At 40.2% G+C, this 22,950-nt stretch overlaps 2 protein-coding genes across 5 annotated transcripts in view; one reads left to right on the forward strand and one right to left on the reverse strand.

Moving 5' to 3' along the window:
- The window catches only part of OXNAD1 (oxidoreductase NAD binding domain containing 1), a 33,120-nt gene extending 25,117 nt beyond the window's left edge, over positions 1 to 8,003 (reverse strand). Inside the window, exons 1-3 of one of the 3 annotated variants that reach the window (XM_045538285.1) lie at positions 7,848 to 8,003; positions 6,111 to 6,253; positions 5,765 to 5,828 (exon numbers count right to left, since the gene is read on the reverse strand). In XM_045538285.1, the coding sequence (XP_045394241.1) occupies positions 5,765 to 5,828; positions 6,111 to 6,229 (183 nt within the window). In that variant the 5' untranslated portion in view covers positions 6,230 to 6,253; positions 7,848 to 8,003. Of the gene's footprint in view, positions 1 to 5,174; positions 5,364 to 5,764; positions 5,829 to 6,110; positions 6,254 to 7,847 lie in introns of those variants that run through there. The other 2 variants (XM_045538270.1, XM_045538278.1) reach the window with 2 other exon arrangements.
- A 5,250-nt stretch (positions 8,004 to 13,253) lies between these two features.
- The window catches only part of DPH3 (diphthamide biosynthesis 3), a 53,151-nt gene continuing 43,454 nt past the window's right edge, over positions 13,254 to 22,950 (forward strand). Inside the window, exons 1-3 of one of the 2 annotated variants that reach the window (XR_006731695.1) lie at positions 13,254 to 13,502; positions 14,027 to 14,101; positions 17,798 to 18,023. Coding sequence is in view for 1 of the 2 variants with exons in the window: in XM_045538316.1 (XP_045394272.1) it covers positions 13,395 to 13,502; positions 14,027 to 14,101; positions 17,798 to 17,863 (249 nt within the window). In the remaining variant the exon portion in view is untranslated. Of the gene's footprint in view, positions 13,503 to 14,026; positions 14,102 to 17,797; positions 18,248 to 22,950 lie in introns of those variants that run through there. The other variant, XM_045538316.1, reaches the window with a different exon arrangement.

Genomic DNA, 22,950 nt, shown 5'->3' on the forward strand with positions numbered 1-22,950 from the left:
CCCATTTTACATATGAGAAAACTATGTAGGCCAGAGCTAGCAAGTGGTAAAGCAGAGATTTGAGTCCAGGCACTTGAGTGCTTTGCTGCTTTCAAAACACAACAAACAAAATAAGCCTCTCCCTTAATCCAGTTATCACCCCACTTCTCTGCTCCCATTCACATTAAAACATTTCAAAAGTTATATATGGTCCTGCCTCTACTTTCTTATCTCTCACTCTCTCCAACATAATCCCGTCGGGCTGTCACTCTCAGCAATGTACTAAAGCCGGCCATTCTGGTTACCTAATTCCGGTTACCCATTTTGGTAAATTTAATGATGACCTCTCAGCCAAATTCAGCATGGTTGGCCACTCTCTCCTTTTTGAAACACTTTTTCCCCTGGCTTCAAGAACACTCTGCTGATTTCCTTCCTGCCTGGCTGGATATTCCTTCTCCATCTCCTTTGCTGGCCCTTGCTCTTCTGCTTAGCCCCTAAGTGTCAACACACCCCTGGGCTGAGTCCTGGGCCCTCTTCCCCTACTCTCTACATGGCTTAAACTTTTTATTCCCAGCAATGAACTCCAAACTCATATATCCAACTGCCTATTTGAGTTTCCATTTCAAACTTCACACATCCATCACAGAACTTTTTTCTCCCCAACATTTTTCCTTTTTATTATTATGAAAATTTTCAAACAATACAAAAGTGTACAAAATACTATAATGAACCCTCATGACTCAGATGTCATTCAATATGAGTTGATATGAGCTAAGAAAACTCATGCTAATCTTGTTTCGTCTGTAACTCTGTCCACTCCCGCCCACCCCCACCCAGATTATTCCAAAATCGAACTCTTTATTTCCCTCCTCCAAACTTGTTCTTCTCCATCTTAGCAAACAGATGCCACCACCATCACATTATCTACCAGATTATTCAAATCCCAAACCCTGGAAATCCATCTTGGCTTACTCACCTCTCACAAACCATCCCCCCCGCACCCCATCACCCTCTGTGATACCCACCAGCTCTACCTCTGCCCCGGATCCATCCCTACTGCTACCACCCTACTGGAAGCCACCACCACCTCTCTTGAGACTATGTCAATAGCTTCCAGCCTGGTGTCAGGCAAAGAAAAGACCCATTTAATGTAAATTACTCATTTCCCAGCTTAAAACCTTCCATCACCCTTAGAATAAAATTTCAACTCCTTATCCAAGGCCACAGCAATTTATACCACCTGGCCCCTGTCTAACTCTCATCCTCTCTCATACCTACTCTCCTCTGAACATGCCAAGCTCATTCCTGCTTCAAAACCTTGGTTCTCACCAGTTCCTCTGCCACAAATGCTGTGCACATGGCTGGTTCTTTTCCTTATTCAATTCTCAGCTCAATGTTATACACTGATTTAAAATTGCCCCCGCCCCAGGCATTCTTGTCTCCCATAACCCTGTCTTATTTCCTTCCCAGTGTATATCACACCTGCATTCTCAGGATTATCTGCATCAGAATGAAGCTGCACATACAGCAGAGGCCTTGCCTGCCTCATGCACTGTTGTATCCCCAGTGCCTAGAACGAGGCTGGGCACACAGCAGGTACTCAGCACATGTCTGTTGAATTTAAAACAAAATTCACTGCATTTGACTGGGTCCCTTAGGGGAAAAATGGAAAGAGGCATACCTCTTAGATTGCTTAATTTATTGAACAAGTTTGTCAGTGAAACACACTGCCACTATATTTTAGACACTACCCAGTTAAATTCTGAGCACAGCTAAGTAGTAGAGGGCTAGGCAACTTTCTCATTGTTTATGACTTTCAACTGTACAGAATGACGGAGTACACTTTTATCATCACCTCATCTCTTGAGGTGGATAATATCACCATTCCTACTTTACAAAATGATTCATCCAAGGAGGTACAGGTAACCAGCTACAGAGTTGGGATTAATACCTGTTTATGCTATTAATACTCAATGAGGCATGTATTGAGTACCTATGATATGTCAGCACTGTGCTAGATACTGTGGATACAGAGCTGCTAAGCTGGGCCTTCCCCCAAGGAGCCTCCCTGTCTTTGTAGGCTTCAACTCACAGCACGGTGAGTTATATACCCCAAGGAGACAGAGGCCAGTTGCCAGAGCCATTAGACTATACTTCCCCGGGAGCTTCTCCAAAAGGCTGTGGCCCAGCGGCCTTATAGCTCTTACAACTACCTCTGGGCAGTGGGTGCCTGAGGTTTCTCTCCGCCTCCTCTGCTTTGCCAGTGCTGACAGTGTGGTGAGGCCAGGAGCACCAAGCACTGCTCATTGGAGGCTGGATAATCTCTAAAGGTTTTTTGACCATTGAGCTTTAACAATCAAAGCAAATGAGGTGTACAACTGTTGAGAAACAATGTATGTTAAAGAGATGTCCCCCTTCCTCAAATTGAAGAAGACTACTCTAGCATACAATATCCTCAAAATGTGTACAGAGGTGCTGACTAGCAGAGAATTGTAAAGGCTAAGCTTGGGACACAGTCCACTCTCCAGCTAAGCAGCCCATTCCATTCAAACCCAAGCCTCAGCAAAACCACAAGTCAAGCAAATTGTAAGCACTCAAAAATCTGTACTGGGAACCACAGGATTGCCGAAGGCCTCTGCCCCAGGGTCCCAGCCATGTGACTTTATTAATTAACTGTGCCATCAGTAACTCCACACTTTCTCATCCCCAGTAACACGTTGCTCTATCTACACCAAGTGCCACATTCTGTTATTAGAACACAAGAAAAAGCTAAGGGGATTATCGAAGATCTAAGTTGAAGGACTGAGTCCTCCACTTGCTTGAGCAAATCCTTTAAACTCAGGCTGACAATATATCATTCAAGACAGGACATTGAGAGTGAAAGTGGGGTGCTACTGATAATTACAAGAGGAACAAGAGGCATAAACCAGGACTATCCCAGGCAAATCAGGAAGCAGGGTCATCCTATCTCAATCTATGAGTCTTAATTCCCTCAACAGTGAAATACGAATAAGGTTCCCTGTACCACCCTCCAAGGATGGTTGTAAGACTCAGGCAACAACCTATTGTATTATTATATATAAGCGAGTGGTCTATAAACAAAAAGGCAACAATATATGTAAGATATTATAGGATAAGGCACAGGCTTCTATTAATAAATGCAAACTAGTATTAATACAATTGAAAAAGAATTGGTAGTTTTACCAAAATCAATTAGGTACATAAAATCAGTCCACAGAAATCTGAGGGCAGGGGCTTGTCAATCATTATCAATGCTGAAATCCCAGGAGCCAGCCCAGTATCTGACATACCTTGAAATGAATAAATGGATACCTAAGAATTAGTAATTTAAAAATTCTTTCATTGCCAAACTCGCTCATCAAATTGATGAATAGAGTATATCTTGCTCAGTGGGCTAACCATCTACTGCAGCCAAGCACGGAGTGACTCCTGCATTAAAATTTTAGTCTTGCCTGAACAAAATTTACAGCATGAAATATTTCTACTCTTATCTCCTTGACATTTCTAGGGTTACTCAGACTGCTTATTCTTTGATTCTTAGGAAAAAAATGTGGACTTAAACAAAAACAGTCAAATGTCATTCAATTCAGAGTTCAGTTTCCTGCATCAGCATGACCTCAGACTGGTTACATTTATAGTCTCATTTTATCATTAACATCATAAAATGGTCATTCAGTAAGTTTTCCAGAGAGACTACAAAGACCAATACTGCAAGGACATTTCTAGGTGAGTGCTCTATTCTCTACCCACTCCAGGAGTGGTAGCAGGGTCCTCTGGCCTAGGAATTCTGAGCTGGAGCTTCCCTTTATACCTGGGAAACATCTCCTAGGCTCTGCTTCCTCTTTGCAAAATCAGATGAGGCTACTTCATGAACTTAAACTGAAGAGCAAATGACGTGGGGAGTTTTGTAAAACACACTTGCTATACAAATTACAGGCAAGAGAGGAGAAGTTCTGTTACAGCCTAACCTACTGTTCACCTCAACAAGTCCAAGGTTGAGCCCCTCCTCTATGGCTAGGAGCACCCTCTGGAGAAACTGGAGGGCGAGCCTCTGATGACCATACACTGCTAACATGGGAGCCCCAGACATCATCTAGCTTTCGCCAGTTTCTCCCATCTCTTTTCAGTTTTCATTCTGTTTGGGAGAGGAATGGAAATTAGAAATAGAAGAGTTGCAACTTAAAAATTCTTCCTCCAAGGTACTACTATGATTTGAATTTTCTGACTTGTGGGCACTAAAATTCACAACTTTTCAATCACACTATTAGAGTTTACATTAACTTTTTTTGTAGTTTACCTAAACTTGGCTCAAAATGATCCCCCAAAAGTCTCAATAATCTTGTACTGTAAAGTTCTGAAATGACTACTCTAATTCAGGGGTAGGCCAAATCTAGGTGTTTGGTAAATAAAGTTTTATTGGAACACAGCCACACCGATGTTTACATATTGTCTATGGCTGTTTTCAGACCACAAAAGCAGAGTTTAGTAGTGTTAACTAAGACACCATGGCCCACAAAGCCTAAAACATTTACTATCTGGCCCTCTATAGAAAGCTTTTCAACCCCTGCTCTAATTCTATCTGCCTCAAAATACAACAGGAAAGAGTATAGTCCAAGCCAATTAAATAAACCACTTTTTCTTCACAACCAACAAGGACTTCACTCTTTAAAAAGAAATCCCCACAAGTTCCACATTTACAGAATCAGCATTTTTGTGTGTGGAACAAACCAAAAACAAGTATTTTCAGATTTATCATCATTGGGAAAAGTATATTTTCCCACATGCTCATAAATCAACTCTTCTGAACTAATTTTACAGACTTTTCAAAAAAAAAAAAACCAAACATTGACTTACGCTGAATCAATGAACACACCACCCTCAGTCCCAAAGCAATTTTCTGAAAGTAGAATTGGCTTTAAGACTAGAGCCTAACGATAGACCTTTACATTAAAGTGTATCCTTCTATTAATACATAAAATGAAACTACCATGACAATACAATTTCTGACTATGTTTGTTGAAGTGTACAATCCTTTCTAATATGAAATAGTTTTTTTACTGTTATTTTAAATAGCCCTACAACACTAAGCTAAATATATGTGACTATGTGAGAAAGTCAAAAAAAGCAAAATCAATATCAAATTTATGTTTTTAAATAAAAATGGGGTTACTCACTGAGGTAAAGGGTGAGGATCCTTTATTTATCAGCCCTTGACACCCCTTCAGGTAGTAGATTAGTTTTCTATAGTCTGAATATAGTAGGAAAAATCTGTACATTAGAAGGGTAACAAAAGTTCGTCCACCTTCCTTTCTCAGATGTTAGTGATTTCTCCCTTGATGAAATGAGATGTTCTAAAGCAAAGACTTTGAGACATGGTATCAAAAAAAAGAAAAGAAAGAAAGAAAGAAAAAGAAAAGGTAAGCCATTCATAAAATGTAGGCTCTAAAAGTAATTCTATCCCTAAAATAGAACCCTAAACATCATACCTGTGAGGATGGTTACCTCAATTGCTGCTATATTCCCTTCCTTAAAAATTAATCCATTCATTTCACCTTTAAAAAGAAAAACTTAAGTACTTCTCTGTCAGCTTTTCAAATTAGTTATCATATGTCTTGCTCAGAAAATTTCTGAACAGAACAATAACAAGCTGCTCCTGACTGTCCTTCAAAGGGACCAAACTCATCTAATGTCTTACTTCTAAACCAGTCATAACTGTGCACAAACTGCCCAGCCAGAAAAACCTCCACACCCCAAAGACACAAACCTCACGGCGAATGACACTTGCAGTTCTCTCCAAGTGATCGGTTTTCCTTATGGATTTCATTACACTTTAACAGAAAAGAAAATTAGGTTATGAAATATTATCCTCATAAAAATAATAAAATTAGTTTTTCCTATATCATGGCTATCCAAAATACAATATAACATTACGGAGCCTACAAAATGGCCAGTGAATATTTCCACTGAAATAAAGTTTAACGATCTGATGGCATGCCCATTTAAACCAAGATGTTACCTCTTTCAGGAGTTTCACATGCCTCCCACAATCACCAGCAGGTCCGATCTCTTTGAAAATCAAACTCAAATGACACTGAAGCCTAATGACTTACCTGGTTAGAGTAAGATGGCGCAAAGTGCTGGGTGTCAATCTTAATAAAGGGGCCTGAGCACAGATGGCTCCAACAGAGCCTCGCAACAACCCAGGAATCAAAACAGCAGGACAGGCCATGGTACTTCCTGGGCAAACATAAAACTGAAATTTAAAATTATTTTAAGAAAAAGTGCAGAAATATCAGATTATCTTAGGAGACAGTGAAGAAGAGTTTGGATTTCTGTTGGTAATGTTATGAGTTGATCCACTAGCAAAGCAACCAAGAGCCTAACCTCACCTTGACAAGGTTTCTGCCACTATTTAGAGTAGATTCAGGGTATTGCCCTGGTACATAAGTATGTAATTTTTGGTGCTGTCAAATATTCATTTTCTCTACTGGTTTCCAAAATCTCTGACCAAGTTCATATGACTAATCTTATGCTATTATAGAAGAGGAGAGACTTTTATAACTGCCTGTACTCTACCTAAAGAGCACTATGTAACTCTTTAATATTTCTTGTTATATAAAATGCAAAAGAGAGGCAAATTTACTGAGGTTCCCAAACATAAAATGCCTAAGGTTCCCAGATATTAAAAACCAACACAGATAATAGTAACACTATTCATAATAGCCCAAACTGGAAACTATCCAAATGGTCATTACTAAAGTAGATAAACTAGTTGTGATATATACATACAATAAGATATACTATACAGTAATGAAAATGAATACACTGAAATTACATGCAGTAACATAGATGAATACCACAAATATATTGAATGAAAGAAGCCAGACTTGAAAGAACACATAAAAGAACATGATTGGTTCTAATCATATTAAGTACAAAAATAGGCAAAATGAATCTACAATGTTAGAAATCAAGTTAGCAGCTTTCCTTAGGAGGTGGTAGTGATAATGCTGTTTCTTAGTCTGGGTGCTGACAGCATGTAAAAAGTGATCTTAGAATTTGTATACTTTACTGTTTGTATATTATACTTCAATAGAAAGTTAAACACACACACACACACACACACAAAATAAAAATAAAAAGATTCCTCAACATTTCAAGTTCGAGTCAGATGATACATTTTTTTGTTTCTTTCCTATGTCAATTTTTAAACATTTCTTTGCCTAAAATGGCCACATTTAACATGTTATATTGCCATATCTGTCCCTTCCTATCTCATTTACTAGAAGAATAAATGAAAATATATGTGAACACTTTTTTTTCTGAGCTCTTTGGAAGGCATTATGTAAATTAATTGTAATAAATTTAGTGTTAGGAAAATATTCAAGCTAAGTGTGTTTACATTCCTACTCCATACTCATTAATTTAGTCCTTCATTCAACAAATATTTACTAAGAGCCCAGTATGTGGCAGGCATTGGCCTAAGCACTGATGACACAGGCATGGAAAAAACAAAGGCTGTCTTAGAGAGCTTGCATTCTAATAGGTGGCGACAGAAAATAAATAAAAGTAAATAAATGTAATTTACTCAGCTATAACCAAATCATATCAAAAAGACCACTGCTTCATAACTTGTCTTTAGATAAAGGATCTATATCCTCTTGTCACAGTATAATACGGCATCATTGCAGATAAACACATTACTTGCTATTTTTCTCTCTAGTAAGTGATAAAAATATAAGGCCTCTTTCACCTCACACAAGACGACTAACTGTAGTTTTTCTCTGTTAAATGCACTCAATCAAAGATGGTATGTTAATCACTGAAAGAAAGAATTTGAAACTTACTTTAGAAGTCCATGAGATTTCAGGAGTCAGTAAGCGTATAGTTGGCTGGCTGACTGACACAGAATGTTTTGGTCCTGGTATTATACTGAGACCTTTGGATATACACCAGTTGGAACATGGACAGTTTTTCAGTACACTGAAATTCTCACAAAGTTCCTGCAATGGCACAGACAACATAGAACGTTGTGGGAAACTGATGAAAAGCACCACTACCTCTTAGCTGCAAAAGGAAAGGCTCATTATCATCAGTAGGCATCACCCCACAGCAAGCCCACTCTCAGTTGCCCCCTTTCCATCCTTTCTCCCTTCTTACATTTCTACTTTTCTTTTTTGATTATTTCTCTTCTTTATCTTCCTCAGCCTGTCTTTAACTCCTGCTACTTAGGATATTCACCCCAGGAAACAGCGGACCAAAGGCTAGAATGATACAGTTCCATGTCACTTGAGGCCAAGTTCCCTGATAAAATTTAACTGTGATATAGTTATATATGGGAATACTGTTCTGCTCAAGGGTTTAGACAACAATTGCTAAAATAAATTGTCCTCACAATGGGATACAACATTTTGTGATTATGTTGTTTGAATGGTCTCCTCAACTAAACTAGAAAACAAAGAAATGTTAATTTTTAAAAGCTGTTCCCTTTAAAATTCTAAAAACTTGTTTTCTAACAGTAATCATGACTCAGAGTGCCACCTACTGGTAAATACAGGACACTTTTATAAACTTCTGTTCAAAGTGTATTCCAAAGCTTTATGCCAGTCCTCTGAATAGGTATTAAAAAAAATTCTCATTTTTTGAAATATGTCCAATGGTTTCATACATTTCATATGAATCAACCACAGCAGATCAATAAATATTAAGTAATTCCTAACACCATATAAAGACTATTCCATCAATGTACCCTCACAGGCCTTACCTTGCCAAAAATCTTAATTAGCTTTATTTCTGAAACACAGAAATTATCATAAATGCTAAATAAAACTGAAACCATTAAATAAGTAGTAAAACAAATCACTGCAAGCACCAGATTAAATTTAGGATTTAAGATTAATTACACTTGTTTTGGTTCAACAGGTACCCTCAGCTCATTCAACAATTACAGAAGATGCACTATTTTAGGCCTTGGAGATACTATAAAGAACCAGATGAAACGCCCTTGCCATCATGAAGCTTTTATTACAGCTTGAGAGACAGATAATAGTAAACATAATTTATGAGATAATTACAGATTACGAATGTGATAAAGTAAGAGTGATGGGGTGGGAGGGGTAAAATCAGGAAAAGCCTCTCTCAGGTGATGATGCCTCAGCTGAGACCTGAATGAGGAGGAAGAGGCAGCCAAGCAGATGTTAAGGGCAGAGCATTCCGGCAGATGGATTAGCAAGAACAAAGGCCCCCCACAGAAACAAGCCTGGAGTGTTAGAGGAACCATGGCGTTCCTGACTGGAGAGCAGGAAGCTGGGTGAGAGTGAAATGAGATGAAGTCCAGCCGGCCATGGTAAGGGTATGAACTTTACCCCAAGGGCAATGGGAAGGAATTGAAGGTTTTGAAGAAACCGGAAGAAGGACATGACTTAATTTATATTTTTAAAGGATTGCTCAGGTTACTGTGTGAAGAATTTTGGATCACAGAAGGGAAAGAGTAGAAGAAGGAAGTTTAGTTAGAAGGCTCCAGTCTAAGATTATAGTAGAAAAACAACTACAGAGATGACAGAAATAGATGAACATGGAATATATTTTGGAATTAGACCCCTACAACTTGCTGATAGACAGGGTGTGAGAGGGCAGCAAGGCACAGAAAAACCAAGAATGCCTCAATGAGCATGAATGCACTGAAATAAGTTCAAAGAACAATCATGGCATCTGTCATTCATTCAAAGATGGGGTCTCATTACGTTGCCCAGGCTGGGCTCAAGTGATCCTCCTGCCTCAGCCTCCTGAGTAGCAAGGAATACAGGTGTGCTTAACGTGGTGGCTTCTGTCAATTTAGAATTCTAGGTGTCACTGAGGAAGCAAGGGGGCTCCTAGCATTTGGTAAACAAGTGATGTACAGTGTTTGACTTGAATCAGTGGAACTAGGCTCAGGTGTGACTCCTTCCTGCTTTTTAGATCTTGAGCAAGTTACCTCTTACCATTTTAACAATACTCACGCTACCACATTGGATTGCTAAAAAGTATAAATAATGTTTATGGAAGTAACCGGCAATCTAGAATGTTACTAAAAATCAATCCTAATACATAAATATCTTCTCTTCCTTGCCAAACAATCTAGAGAGGTAAAGGTTTGATATTGCCAATAAATAACTCCCCCGGCCTGATATACAATGGCACTTACTAAACAGCTTCCACTATACAATTATGACCCAGCTCTAAATCTGATTTTATGCTAAAAATTCTGGACACTGTTATTTTTTGGATAAGCAATGTTAACGTTTATGATAAAAAAATAAAATAAACTTGTGATTTCAACTGACTATAGCAACCAGTAAATATGCTTTTGTCACACTGTCAGGGTCCAAAAGTGTGTCAGTACAAAATGTTTCTATTCCCTTTCAGGAACAAATGACAACTACCTTTACTAGACGTTGTAATGTTTTATTTAAAAGTGCTGGGTACAGTTAAAAAAAAAACAAAAACCTACATTAAATGTTTGGCTATGGTTTTATTTTCTTTAGTACAAGCTCAAATGGAGCAGAATCATTTGAGCAGCCACCTCTGGCTAGACAAGGGGGACAGCCAACAGACGGCAGGATGAAAGCTTACGGAAAGCCAAGAAGATCCCTCACCCCCAATCTAGTTCTCAAGGGAACCTGCACTGCAGCACTGCTCATCGGAAGATCTCAGTAGTCTGCAGAGCTACAGTGCTGTTTGTTTAATCTAGTTGTCTGAAGTCCATACCCATCACAAATGGCATCATAGGTTCTATGGTTGACAGACATGAGTTCTCACCATTGCTTACTGCCACTTACCAGCCTTGCCTTAGGCAAGTTCCTTAACCCCTAAGCCTCATGTTTCCCAGTGTTAAAGATGGAGTTTAGGCCAAGTGTGGTGGCCCATGCCTATAATCCTAGCACTTTGGGAGGTCAATGTGGGAGGATCATTTGAGGCCAGGAGTTTGAGACCAGCCTGAGCAACACAGGGAACCCCATCGCTACCAAACATAAAAAATTGGCAGGCTGTGGTGTACGCCTGTAGTCTCAGCTACTCAGGAGGTTGAGGCAGGAGGATCACTTGAGCCCAGGAGTTTGAGGTTGCAGTGAGCTATGATGATGCCATTGCACTTTAGCCTGGACAACAGAACGAGACCCTGTCTCAAAAAAAGAGAAAAAATGATGGGGTTTAATGATATTTATACCTTATTGGGCTGTCTTAATAACATAATGCATACAAAAGATTTGGTACGGTGCATGGCACATAGTGTCAACTATTATTAAGAGGTTATTAGTTTTTCTTTTTTCCATTTTCCATATAGTCAAAGAAAAGTTGGAAAATTACAAAGAAAAACTACACAACTACCCCTGTAACTTTTAGGACTACTAATTTCAGATCCCCAGCAAATTGTTTTTGGTAGATACAAATTGCTTTCTAAAAGATCTACCAATTTATACTTCCCTTGAGCTAAATATGACTGCACCCATTTCTTTCATTTGTAGGTACTTACGCTGAAGCAGTGAGGAACTAAAGCCAGTTCTCAATCTCAAAATGATCATTGGGACTACACAACAGGTACTGTAGAATCTCCCTTTTCCTTCTGTCTCCAAGAGGCTACCTAAGAAGTATTTGTGTCAACCAAGGTACAGGGAGCAGCCACTGCTCTGTATAGGCTTGCTGGGATTTCTCCTTTGCCCAGACAGACCAGAGTCATCACATTTAATCTTTGAAAAGTTTAACAAATGTTTCCTAACTGCTGCGTAGATCTCCAATTATGCAAAATGAAGTGTTTGTGAGGCCTCCGAAATAATCTTCCACAAATTCCTTTAACGTAACTTCTGAATTTTCTCCCCAAAACTTCTCTGCCTGTAGGTTTTCAAGCTTTAAAAAAGGGCTAAACTGGGTGGAGGTTCATCTCAGTGCACACAAAACTGGTAACTTCACACAAACATCTGAGTGCGTGTACATAAGCACAGGGATGTATTTTGTCTATATATTATGTAAATGAAAACTAAACATGGTATATATTAATTGCTAAACCAAGTAAACTCATAATTTCCATGCAAAAGTAGAATGTGAGATCCAAAAGAGATATTATAATCATCTCAAGTACAACCCTTTCTTATTTAGAAGAGAAATAAAGGCCCCCAAAATGTAAATATCCAGTTGCCATAGCTAATTAGCAACTCAGACTCTGAGCACTGATCTTCTGCAACAGTGTTTTCCCCTTACAATACCTTCCTTCTCTACCAAGATATTAATATGCCTAGTAAAGGAGCAATACCTGATGGAATCTGATTTTTCCAAGACAAGCACTAACACTGCTTTCATGACAAACCACCTTTATTTTCATTTCAAGACTTCATACTGATAACCCTGCCCACTGACACCATTATTATTACAAAGAAGAAACTGGGGTTCACATAAGTAATTTGTTCCTGGGCTTTGGAGACAGACAAGCTCTTCACTGATTTCCCTGGCGGGTGATCTTGGCGAAGATGTCCAATTATCTATACCTCAGTTTGAAGAATAATAAAATGGAATAACATCTAAGTCCCCAGAGATGATGGGAGAATTATACTTAGCGCAATACCTGGTGCATAATAAACCCCAATTTAAAAAAGGTAATGTTATTACTGTTACTACAAATCACTGTAGTTACTAATGTTACATGCCTTCCAGGGCTTAGTCTTTCAGCAACACAATTTAAAATAGTTGAAGATGTCTGGGATGAGGAAAAAGCGGGGATGTACCTGCAACCAGGAACAGTAACGAGCTGAGCGTCGTCCTGAGCCCAAGGTCACTTCGTGAAGCTAAATTCCACAGGAACTGTTCGGCCGGCACCGGAGAGGGAAGTCGAGGAGGCTAAACTGCTCCCGCCACCGCCTCTTGAGACCAAGCAAAGCGGTGCCCTACTTTTCCCGAGCACCGGGTGGATGCTACCCGGCGCCGGCTGCAGCCTTCAGCGGACTGTTCAAGGCTTCCCTAAGGCCCGCAACGTGAAGCACGGACACCGCCGCCGCGGGTACCTAGCCTGCAGAACCGGCCCGAGCTCCGCCGCCTGCGCGTGGGCGCCTCCGCGGGCCCATCGTGACGTAGCAGCTGCGCGGCCGAGCCCCACATTCTATTGGTCGCTGATGTCCAATGGGAGAACTGGTGCGCGGAACTTTCCAGTGTCTCCGCCCCTAGCTCAGCCATCTCCATGGTGACCGCTACAGGTCACCCATTTGGCCGTCAAAGCCAGGATTGCGTCATTGTCTATGCGCCGGAAGCGATAGTTCCTGAACTGGCATGTGGTAACAACGCAAGGTCGGGCTGGCACCCGCGAAGTTAAACCAAGTGAGGAGGTGTGTTGATCGGCAGGGGCGTTAGCCCCTGGCCGGCTTCTGGTGACCATGGCAGTGTTTCACGACGAGGTGGAGATCGAGGACTTCCAATATGACGAGGACTTGGAGACGTATTTCTACCCCTGCCCGTGTGGGGATAACTTCTCCATCACCAAGGTAACTTCAGGGCCCCTCCTGGCGGCTGACCCAAGCAGGCGCGTTTTCAATCCGCCGGATGTTCGGTCGCACTTGCGCCGCTGAGTCATCCACCCCCTCTTTCCTCTGTTTCTGAATCGCCTCCCCTGCCCCCTCCCCTCATTAATATCCTGAGCTCTCAGTGGACACTTAGTTTTGGACTTCAGTTAGGTCGGGGAGGGGGTGGCGGGGAGCGTCGGCCTTCCTGCCGGATACCCCTCCTAGGGCGCCTTCCCAGGATAGTTTGGTGGAGGGGACGTGTTTTTGTTTCCCAGGGGTTTTGAGGCGACTGAACCTCGCCTAACCTTCCTGGGTGTTTCCCTAAGTGACGCTTGTAGGGAAAAAAGGGGTTGGCATTTCAGGAGAAAAGCCCTTTTGGCTCTCTCACCCACTGTGAGGGGAGGCAAGCCACCAGGAGATTTAGGCATAGGGGTGGGAGACGTGGGGGGGGAGGGAATGGTGAAAGGAAGACTATGCTAACCGCACGATGTTTGATTTCGTTGTAGGAAGATTTGGAGAACGGGGAAGACGTAGCAACGTGTCCTAGCTGCTCTCTCATTATAAAAGTGATTTATGACAAAGTAAGAGATGTAATTTTTTTTTCTTTTTTTTGAGACAGAGTCTCACTCTGTTGCCCAGGCTAGAGTGCCGTGGCATCAGCCTAGCTCACAGCAACCTCAAACTCCTGGGCTCAAGCAATCCTCCTGCCTCAGCCTCCTGAGTAGCTGGGACTACAGGCATGCGCCACCATGCCCGGCTAATTTTTTCTATATATTTTTAGTAGTCCATATAATTTCTTTCTATTTTGTTAGTAGAGACGGGGTCTGGTTCTTGCTCAGGCTGGTCTGGAACTCCTGAGCTCAAACGATCCACCCATCTCTGCCTCCCAGAGTGCTAGGATTACAGGTGTGAGCCACCGCGATGGCCCTAAGAGATGTAATTTAAAAAGAGGGAAAGGGGGTTGTGAGGCAATGGCAAGGACCTGGAGCAGCCTGTCAGTGATAAGTGCAGGAAAATGTTTCATAACAGTGTGCTAGGTAAAGTGCTATATTTTTAAAAACAAGTTTTGAAAACTATTGACAAACAGCTGAATAGTAAGTTGAAATTTTAAAAGCTCAAATTATATGACTTATTTTAGCTTTGGAGAGGGTAATAAAGCTGCTCTTTATCTAATGAAAAGTATTGATTACTTATTAAATAGAAGGAAAGTAATTATAAGTGTTATTTTAATTGACTTTATTCTTCCACTATTTAATGTGTAACTAAAATTGTTCAGAGCTCCTAGGTTTATTTTGAAGGGAACAGTTGTATAATACTTCTTGCCTGATTTATACATAGAACTCTGCATTATCGTGTTTGAAATACCTACTTGCAATTTTACAATTTCATTTTAGTCTTTAGTTGTCCTATTGTCTTTCACACAAGAATATTGATAATAGAAAAACAAAAATGTTGTTACTGCCTATCCCTGCCCAAAGTTTTGGTCAGTACTTTGAATGGAGTCTTAAGTAAGGAACTTAACACTCTTAAGCATGAACTTTAAAATGAGAATGAGGAAAGTGGGGATGAGGCACAGAGCCTCAAGAGAGAAGCAGGCTAAAATTTAGACTGTAATTTAGAAATGTAATGTTCACTCTTTTATTAAAATGTGCTCTGGAGCAAAAAGCAAATAGGGTAAGGGTAGATCAGGAAGGCTGGTTTGGGAGGAAGTTGAGATTTTAAGTAGGGTGATCATAGCAGGTCTTATTGAGAAAGGCCTTTATTAAGTAAAGATTTAAAGTAGGTGAGGGAGTCAGCCAGGTACATATGAGGGGTAAGAGAGTCCAGCAAAGGAAACATTCAGTGAAGGAGCCCTGAGGCAGGAACACGCCCAAGGAAAAAGAAAAGGCCAGTGTAAGAGCAGAGTAAAGGAGGGTGAGAGTAGTCCAAGATGAAATTAGTGGAGTGGGGCAGATCACAAAGGTGTTTGTGGGACACCTTAAGGACCTTGGCTTTTGTTGTGAATGATATAGGAACCATTGGAGGATTTTTGAATAGAGGAGCGCCATGATCCAACTTAAAATTTAAAAGCATGATTCTGGCTGCTGTGTTGAGAGTAGACAGTGAGAAAGCAAAGATAGAAACAGGAAAACCAGTTAGGAGGCTGTTACACTAGTCAGAGCAGATGGGTGGCTTGGACCGGGCTGCAGCAATGGAGGTGGTGAAAAGTGATTGGATTCTGGATACACTGAATAATAAGGATTTTCTTAGGGTTTGGATATAGGGTATGAGAGGAGTCAAGGATGATTTCAGCATGTGTGACCTTAATAACTGGAAGGATGGAATTACCGTCAGCTGAGGGGGAGGTAACTATAGGTAAGGGGTGAGAGTTGGACATACTACGTTTGAGAGGGTCTCTTTGTCATCCAGATGGAGCTGTTGAGAACGCAATTGGTTATGCATGTCTGGAGTTCAGGAGAGAGAACTGGCAATGTAAATTTGGGAGTTATCAGTAATAGCATATAGAACCATGAGATTAGATGAAGTCACCAGAACTGTGAATGTAGATAGAGATGTACAAAAGAAAGGACCGAGCCTTGGGGCGCTCCAACATTAAAAGGTCTTGGAGGGAAACAAAGAATCAGCAAAGCTGACTGAAAAGGAGCAACCCCTGAGGAAGGAGGAAAATCAACAGTGTCATATCCTGGAAACCAGATGAGAAAAAGTCAAGGAAGTGATGATCCTTTTCAGGTGACACTAATAGCAAGAAATCAAGAATTAGCCATTGGTTTTAGCAACACAGAGTTCGTTTGTGATGGCGGTGAGAGCAGTTTCTATGGCGTAATGGGGACAGAGCTTGATGGGAGAAACCGGATGGGTGGAAAACTGGTTGGAGAGAATGGGAGAAGAATAGGAGGCAGCAGGTGTACACATTTCTTTCAAGCAGTTTGCTGCAAAGGGAGCAGAAACATGGGGCAGTAACTGGTGGTGATAGAGGATTAACAGAGAATTTGAGGTGGTAGACATTCAGCTCCATGGGTGAATGTAGACACTGGAAGTTAGATTTAACTAGAGTTGTGGTTTTGCCAGGTGAATAGGAATGAGTGAGAGAGGAGTAGTTATGATAATTGACCATACATAGAATTTGAACTAGGTAAAGAGAACATCAAGGGAGTGAGGGGCAGTGAAAAGGTGGTTTCAGGAATAGAGGGGAGGTCCAGAGGGTTGGAATGTGGGATCCAGGTGGGTAGATGACAGCAACAGAGAGGAATAGTAATGCTATAATCTCATGACATAACATTCAAAGTTGGTAGGTTTTAAAGAGGGAAGGAGAATAGTGGCAAAAAGGAGCAACCTGCCCCACCTCTAAGGCCTGTGGTACTAGGGCTCTGGAATCACAGAGCCACCACTAGAGGGAGATGTAGAGAAAACAGTATCCTTAGAGTGGCTTTGAGTCAACCTCAGCATTATTGACATTTTAGGTTTGATAATTCTTTGTTGTGCCGGGTTATCCTGTGTATTGCAGGATGTTTAGTGGCATCCCTGACCTTTAGACATCAGTAGCACCTCCTAGTCGTATCTACCCAAAATGTTTCCAGACGTTGCCAAATGTTCCTTGGGGGCAAAGGGACATTTTAAAGAAGAGGTTGAGAATATGGAGCATTGTGCTGACAACGGGCCATGAATTCCAAAGAGCACAGTGGAAAGGTTCCAGATGTTGGGCAACAGAGAGTGATAGGGATAGAATAGGAGTTGATCCTCCAGGGAGCATATTCAGGAGATGACAGGTAACTTGGGAGGCAGAGATTTCTTGTGGTAGCTGACATAAACCAGGGAAAATGATCAGAGATTGAACTTCATTTACAAAGGAACTAACATTGCAGATTATCTGTTTTTGGAGACAAATAAAGAACTATCCCTTTTAGTTGGAGGAAGTAATTATTTTGAAGAAGACAGGTATTTGAATGACCAAATATTGAAAGTGGAGAAGTTTTAATGTAAGTGCTAATTACTACACAAACTAAAAGATGATTTCTGAGAAGTAGTTGCTCTGTAATAAAGATGGGCATGTTTGTTTGTAAGATTAGGTACTTTATGTTAAATAAGGAATTCCGGACTAAAAACCAATATACTTTTAAGATTCTAATTCTGATGCTGACATTGGCTCTTTGAACAAGGATGAAGCGATAATAGCAATGGAAAAACTAACTGGATTGATTCTGTAACAAAATGAAAGTTTAATATTGATGCATTTGTGACACAAAAACTCAGTGGTTAATGTCATTTCTCGCTCTTAGGATCAGTTTGTCTGTGGAGAAACAATCCCAGCCCCTTCAGCCAACAAAGAATTAGTTAAATGCTAAAGAAGCCTTCAGAAATCCAAATCGTGAACAGTTGAGAATGAACCAAGATGGAAACGTCAAATACAAAGTTTCTGGCTTCTTCACTGAGACAACCATTTAGTGGCTTGCTGTTGTTAGAGTGTGGCTTCTTCCCATCAGCTGCTAAGTTCATCTTCAAGAAGTGAGTCCACAGCATGACATACTTGGGTTTCGTGCTTAGAACTTTGAATTCGAAATGTTCTCAATTATCCCATCTGGATTTAAAGGAAGATAATTTCAGATCAGTGCTTTCTTTCCCTCAGTTTCGTCATTTTTATATCTTGAACCTAATTTCGTTAATATCTGATAACAGCATTATCTACCTCAGGCATTAGGATTCCTTAATAAAAAAGAGATTTTTTTTTTTACTTATTTATTAGGATGATTAAAATTAGCCCTTCCTTTGAAATTTGACATCAATTTTGTTGTTCTATATTTAAAATTATTTGCTTAATGAGTACCACACTTCTAGCTCCTATACCAAGGAGGTCTCCTCAATCATGCCATTATTAGAATGTTCATGTTCTGTTCAGCATGCCATTTCTGTTACACTTAATGTGCAGAGTTTGGACGTGATATTAAAGAGAAAACATAGTGAGGTCACAATTTCTCCAGAGCTAAAAGCTAGTGAATAAGAAAGAAAACTCCAAAGTGAAATGATCAAGGAATGTGGAGTTTCCTAATATTCTGCAACTTCCTTGGAAGTCAAGATAAGATAAAAAGCAAAAAAAAAAAAGATAAAAAGCAAAACTGCTAAAGGAAGTGAAATTGGTAACAGAATGAGAAAAGCAAAACATGCCAACTTAGTAAGTAAAATACTGATTTTGCCAGATAAGAGCAAATTATATTTCTGTGTCTGGATTCTTGTTTGTTTAAGGCTAATGAAATTGCATTCCAGGTAGGGTTAATGTCGGGTCCTCATGGCTGGCTGGTACTAGTGCTTTCAGCATATTGCGATATCCTGTCACTACTCCTAAAAGGTAAAGCATCTACAACAGAGAATGAGCTTGAAAATGGGAGACCTGTTCTGAATTATTATGCCCATGAGGATACATGGGCATAACAAGCCTCTGTAATGTGCAGCCAAACCAGACATGCATTCCTGCAGAGAAATGTTGCCTTGGAGAAAAAGAAACATAAACTATCAGTCTTCCTTTGCTACAGTGTTAAGAGTAGCAAGAAATTAGAATCATTTACATGGAAATTTGAAAATTCTCTTTATACACAACTTCGCTGCATATGTATAAAATTTTTAAAATGCACTGATGTCTGGCAGGTTGTTTTGGGAATGGCTCCTACAATTAGAGAGAAAAATAGCTTGCTAGAATGTGAATGTTTTGTTACTGATCGATAAATGTTCTGCACATACTCATTGAATCTTTAAATAAGTGAGTGGCTTTTTTTACCTGCCAGCAGCACGGCTATGTGTAGCCATGAGACTGAGATATAGTAAGTCACCAAAAATTGGATGCTGAAAGTGCTTGGTATGTTATATGGCATGTTGTTGATGCGATGAGAAATCTTACAGCTGTTTGAGACACTTATATCCCAGAAGTAATCCACAACTGCTTTGCAAAAACAAAGTGACTGCTGGGAATAACAGAGCAGGGTACTTGCTGACTATGGTGGGAATGAGCTACAAAGAGAAATGAGCTCTCCCATGCTCATGTTGATAGTTTTCTAGATATTGTAACATGTTAGCTCTCTCTGCTGCTGATGAATTTCATATGAACAGACATCCCTGATGTAGGTCTGCTATGAGCATAGAAAAATAGGAACAAAAATTGCCGAGGTCAAATGTCTCATGTACGGCAGCTCTGTGTGGCATGTATGCCTTATTTATCCCAGGATATTTCTGGAGCGCTTCTAAGAACTGATTTGTAATCCAAATGGCCTCTTATTAGCTTTGTAATCTTTGGCAAAGCCAGTAGATTCCTCACTTCTACAATTAGGAGACAGATCAGGTGATTTCTCAGCTGTCAGTTCTCTAATTTCAGGCTTGGTAACTTAGAGGAACAGAAATGGCAATTGAAACCTTTATAAACTCAAACTATCTAAATCATGAATTACAAAGAGACTTCATTCTTCAATAACTTGATGTTATCACACTTCTGAGTTTGAAAATTATGAAGTCAACTATTTAAAGGATTCTATATATACTTTAGTGTACACATTCACAAAAATTTTTCTTAGAAAAAGCACCCAACATGTTTGATAACTATATTTATTACCAGAATAAATTATATTGGCATGCTAAATAAAGTCAGATAATTAAAATCCATTTGTTTTCATGTAGTTTTTCCCTAGATATCAACATTTTGAATTAAAGAGTTTTGTTGTAATGATTTTATATGAGGTAGAAATATTTTTTAACCCTGTTTTGGGGCATTGTAAGTGGGTTTCTTGTGTGGGCAGTAGAGTTTTTAAATAAGGAAATTTCCACTGTTTCTATCATTTGGGCTCTGGGTTTTTATTGTTATTTGGGGGAAAAAAAGCTGAGTCAAGTGATAGTATGGCAAAGAAAGTTGACATTCTTAGATGTGTAATTCAGTTTATTGCTAGGAAAGAAGGGTAATATTTTTTTTAAGGCTACTGATCAATTCTTGGGTTGGTTTGAGAGCCCAGCTCTGGTCAGGACACAATTTTAATCTTAGTGTCTCCACTATGATCTTAAGTTAGTTTCTATGTCCTAGTATGTGAAATGTAGACCTCAATAGTACCTCTTTCGTAGGGTTGCTGGATGAACTCATCCAGCAAGTGTTTGGGGAGTGCCTGTGCTAGGCACTAGGTGAAGAAGACTGGGTTTCTGCCATCTTGGAGCTTACACGCAACTGGAAGAAACAGGAAATAAGATTAGACTGTGTGGTTAGAGCCCCCTAGAAAATGCAACCGGGAAATGTGAGAGAGTAACTGGGTCAGATGACTTTTTAAAGAGGAAATAGGAATCTGAGGTCTGGCACTTTTCCTGAGACCTGAAGGATAAGAATGAAATGGTCTTGTGAAAATGATTAAATGAGCTCATGCCTAGAAAACATTTAGCACAATGCCTGTAATATGTGCAAAAAAAGGAATGTGTTAAGTATAGTCTTAATCCACGTTCTGTGGCTGTAATAATACTTGAGACTGGGTAATTTATAAAAAATAAAGGTTTATTTTGCTCATGATTCTGCAGCCTGGGAAGTTCAAGATTGGGCAGCAGCGTGTAGTGGGCTTCTGGTGAGGGCCTTGTGCTGTGCCCGCATGGTGGAGAAGTGGAAGGGGATGCAGTTGTGTGCAAAGATACTAAACAGGAGAGGCTGCCTCGTCTTACAACAATCCATTCTCCCGGTAACTAATCCAGTCCGGGGAGTGGGAGAACTCCCTGGCATTAATCCCTTCATGAAGGCAGATCCCTCATGACCCAAATGCCTCTTAAAGGTTTCACCACCTCTCAACACCATCACATTGGGGAACAAGCCATATTCAAACCATAGCAAGCATTCATAGTATTCTTAGAATAAATGTGAGAAGTGCCAAGTTTTAGACATCCCTACCACCCCCCTTGCTGAATCTAGGGGTGTTTTAACAAGTCCTATAGCTGATTCTGATGAAGCTAAAGTTTGAGAACCACTGATTTTCAAATTTGGCCCCCGAGTCTGATTTAATTAAGTGCAGCTTGTGCTTTACGATTTTTAAAAAGTGTCTCTAGTGAGTCTAATGTGCAGCCAAGGCTGAGAACCACTGGGCTAAAAAAGCAGAAAATTCATAATCAATGAAGTAAAAAGCCAGTTTTAAAAAATGGTCACACACACACCTGGTTTGTACATGGAACAATGAGCTTGGGCTCAATTGGCCACAAACTGCATTCAGGCATGCAGTCGTCCCTAACAAATGACCTGGAGAGCCCAGGCTGGGCTAATGGACAGTGTGGGAGAGCCCTAATCTGGGTCGCCTTTGGGCTGTTTCCCCTATTTAAACAGACAACCACATTTTCCAGCACACACCCTGGCTGCTAATTACATACCTTACAAAAGTGATGGCTTTTGCAGGTGTAATTAATTAGTATTTCTTTACTTCATTTGAGGATGCCTGCCATTCCCTGCTTCCTACTAAGCAAATTGCTTGTGATTACATATTTGACTGGGAAACCATTGTACAAATTATTTCTTGTTCAGTGTTTAAAACAAAAGACATAAAAAAGAAGCCACAGTTAAAAATGCTATCCCCTAGCTCCAAAAAATGCTTAAAATGGGGGTGAGGCGTGGGGTGGGGGAATCTTCACCTTTTTCTACATACTGTATGCAGAGATGCACTTGCAGAAGATCCCTAGAACTCAGAAGAAAACAATTCTTAGATCTCTGAATGAATATTGTTAAATTCTAGGAAAGCAAGTTAGCATCTTTAAAACAAAAATTGATTTTTTGGTATCCAGACTTCATCGCTAAAATTTGGAAAGAAAAGTCATTAGCCAATCTTCTTCAAGCCCTGGTGCAGGTGAACAAATTTGAAACTTACAGGGAAACCTGAAGTTAGGCACGACCAGCTACTTGAGTGGGAACCATGGAGGGAGCTGGTCTAGAAATCTGGAAAGGACATTGCTTCAGTGTTGCTATAACCTCTGTGGGTTTGCAGCCAAACATTGGTAGTGAGCTTGGGGTTGCTGTTAGTCGGTAGAGCTGGCAGTCAGGAAAAAGCTAGATCTACTGCAGGAAAGAGGGAGGACAAACTAACCTGGCATCTCTCCATCTGTCTCTCACTACCTTGAACTGCAGCACTCTTCAGAGTCATGGCTGCTGCCTCCTTTCTGCCTTCCAAACCTTGCACAAATTTCTCCTTTTTAGTCAACTGTAACTGAGAACCATATAGGGAAGAGAATTCTAGGAAAAAAGTTCCAGCTTGGCCAAGTTAATAGAGTATAGAATTACCATACTTAATTGAATCTGAAAAACCACTCAAATCCACTTGAATATTTTGATTAGAAGTCCCAATAACTAATCTTTGTACAATCCAGAAGACCTTGTCACAATACCTGCTTCCTGAGATAGGACAAATGCCAGGAAACTAACGTAGCCTCCGATGTAGATTGCAGA

This window comes from Lemur catta, chromosome 1 (assembly GCF_020740605.2).
Source record: "Lemur catta isolate mLemCat1 chromosome 1, mLemCat1.pri, whole genome shotgun sequence".
Lineage (NCBI taxonomy): Eukaryota > Metazoa > Chordata > Mammalia > Primates > Lemuridae > Lemur > Lemur catta.